Source organism: Amphimedon queenslandica, unplaced genomic scaffold (assembly GCF_000090795.2).
Source record: "Amphimedon queenslandica unplaced genomic scaffold, v1.1 AMPQUscaffold_11194, whole genome shotgun sequence".
Classification (NCBI taxonomy): domain Eukaryota; kingdom Metazoa; phylum Porifera; class Demospongiae; order Haplosclerida; family Niphatidae; genus Amphimedon; species Amphimedon queenslandica.
Genome location: NW_003548561.1, coordinates 6870 through 8682, shown reverse-complemented (window position 1 = coordinate 8682; position 1813 = coordinate 6870). Strand labels below are relative to the sequence as shown.

At 33.8% G+C, this 1813-nt stretch overlaps 1 protein-coding gene across 1 annotated transcript in view; it reads left to right on the top strand.

Moving 5' to 3' along the window:
• The first annotated feature begins 419 nt into the window (after window positions 1–419).
• The window catches only part of LOC109589549 (xenotropic and polytropic retrovirus receptor 1-like), a 5001-nt gene continuing 3607 nt past the window's right edge, over window positions 420–1813 (top strand). The window contains exons 1-6 of the mRNA XM_020005611.1: window positions 420–544; window positions 610–670; window positions 771–869; window positions 1106–1266; window positions 1677–1724; window positions 1793–1811. Coding sequence (XP_019861170.1) covers window positions 476–544; window positions 610–670; window positions 771–869; window positions 1106–1266; window positions 1677–1724; window positions 1793–1811 — 457 coding nt within the window. The 5' untranslated portion in view covers window positions 420–475. The remainder of the gene's footprint in view (window positions 545–609; window positions 671–770; window positions 870–1105; window positions 1267–1676; window positions 1725–1792; window positions 1812–1813) is intronic.

Here is a 1813-nt window from a genome sequence, read left to right as displayed (position 1 = left end):
TACATTGTACATGTAGTTCTATAAATAGATTCATATGATTCTATAAATAGACAGAATTACATGTATAATTTATAATTTCTATTTCAGTATCACTCTTATCAGAGGAGACTGGAAGAAGTGAACAAGCCATTGAACTCAATAAAGAAATCTCTTTAAAATACACACACACACACATCTATAGATTACATTATTATTGTCAGATTTTGATTAATGAAAACCATTAATACAGTAGCTGCCATTGTGTAGTAGCAGTAGTGTTATTATTATTATTATCTGTTATATTTATATTTCAAGTGTACACAGTGATTAAACTTTCATTAAAGAAATCATAAAAATTTGACACTTGATTTTAAAATGCTCTCCTTGCAATCCGCCCACGGGATTGATTAACATTCTAATTTTTAACCCTTTTAAACGCCATTTTGTTTAAGGTCAACTCTCTTTTTGCTGGATTTTGCCTTTTCGCTCATGAAAGATGAAGTTCTCTCACATTCTCTTCTCTCATCTAACCCCAGAGTGGAGGGCACACTACATAGACTATGACGTGAGACCTTCTTTTACTTACACAGACTCTACTTCACCTCTCTCTCCGTCTCTTTCTCCGTTCAGGCTTTAAAAGTCTTAGTTTACAAGATGGTCTCTCAAGATTGGACCAAGAAAGACGAAGACGGTGAGCTACTCTTCGTTTAAAACTTTTGTTTATGTGACACGCCTTCACCACACCTCCATAACATTTATCTCTCTCTCTCTCCTTCCTTCATATTCTACAGATCTTGATAAACTCATTCCTCCAGTTGATGAAGACAAACAAACCGAGTTTTTTGATGAGATACAGCGACAACTGGACGGTGTCAACTCATTTTATAGAGGTACATGTACATTATAATGAATTATGATCCATTGTCACGAAATCCGTGACAAGCAAAAACCCATTAGTTCCATTGTCATGAAATTAGTGACAAGCCATTAGTTCCATTGGCAATGATATTTTGAACTCTACATCTCTCAATTTATTTGTCGTGCAAATTTTAAAAAGATTATACTTTACAATATACATGTACATATGTACAATTTACTGCCCCTCCCTCTTCCTCCCTATTGTTAGTACATGAGTCTGAATTGAGTCACCAGCTTCAACACTTAGCGGAACAAGTTGACACTTTCTCTCAAGCTCGTCGTATCAAAAACTCAAACAGGAAAAGAAATTCACTAATCAAGGCTTTCTGTGAATTTTACTATCATCTCTCTCTCCTTCAAAACTTTCAAGTAACTACTTCAGTAACGTACATGATAATACCTAAGGCTATAGTCCATGGTTTTTTCTTTAAAATGGCTCTGAAATCACCCCCAATTTTTATTACATTTTCTGATACATATTGATGCACTTATGCTGTGTAGAAAGTTTGAGCTGATTCCGACTCCAATTTTTCGAGTTACAGCCATTTTAAAAAATGAGCCAAAATCTGAAAAATACCCAAGGCTATAGCCCATGGTTTTTTCCAAAAAATGGCTCAGAAATGACCCCCAATTTTTATTACATTTTCTGATACATATTGATGTACTTATGCTATGTAGAAAGTTTGAACTGATTCCAACTTCAATTTTTCAAGTTATGGCCATTTAAAACATGTACAACATTATGATTCCATTCTTAAATTTTCTTATTTTTATTTCAGAAACTGAATCACACTGGCTTCAGAAAGATACTTAAGAAACACGACAAAGTCAGTATTTACATGTACATGTATTATTTATTTATTTATTTATTTATTTATGCTTGCTTGTACTGTAGCTTGCAAGCTCAGATCGTGGC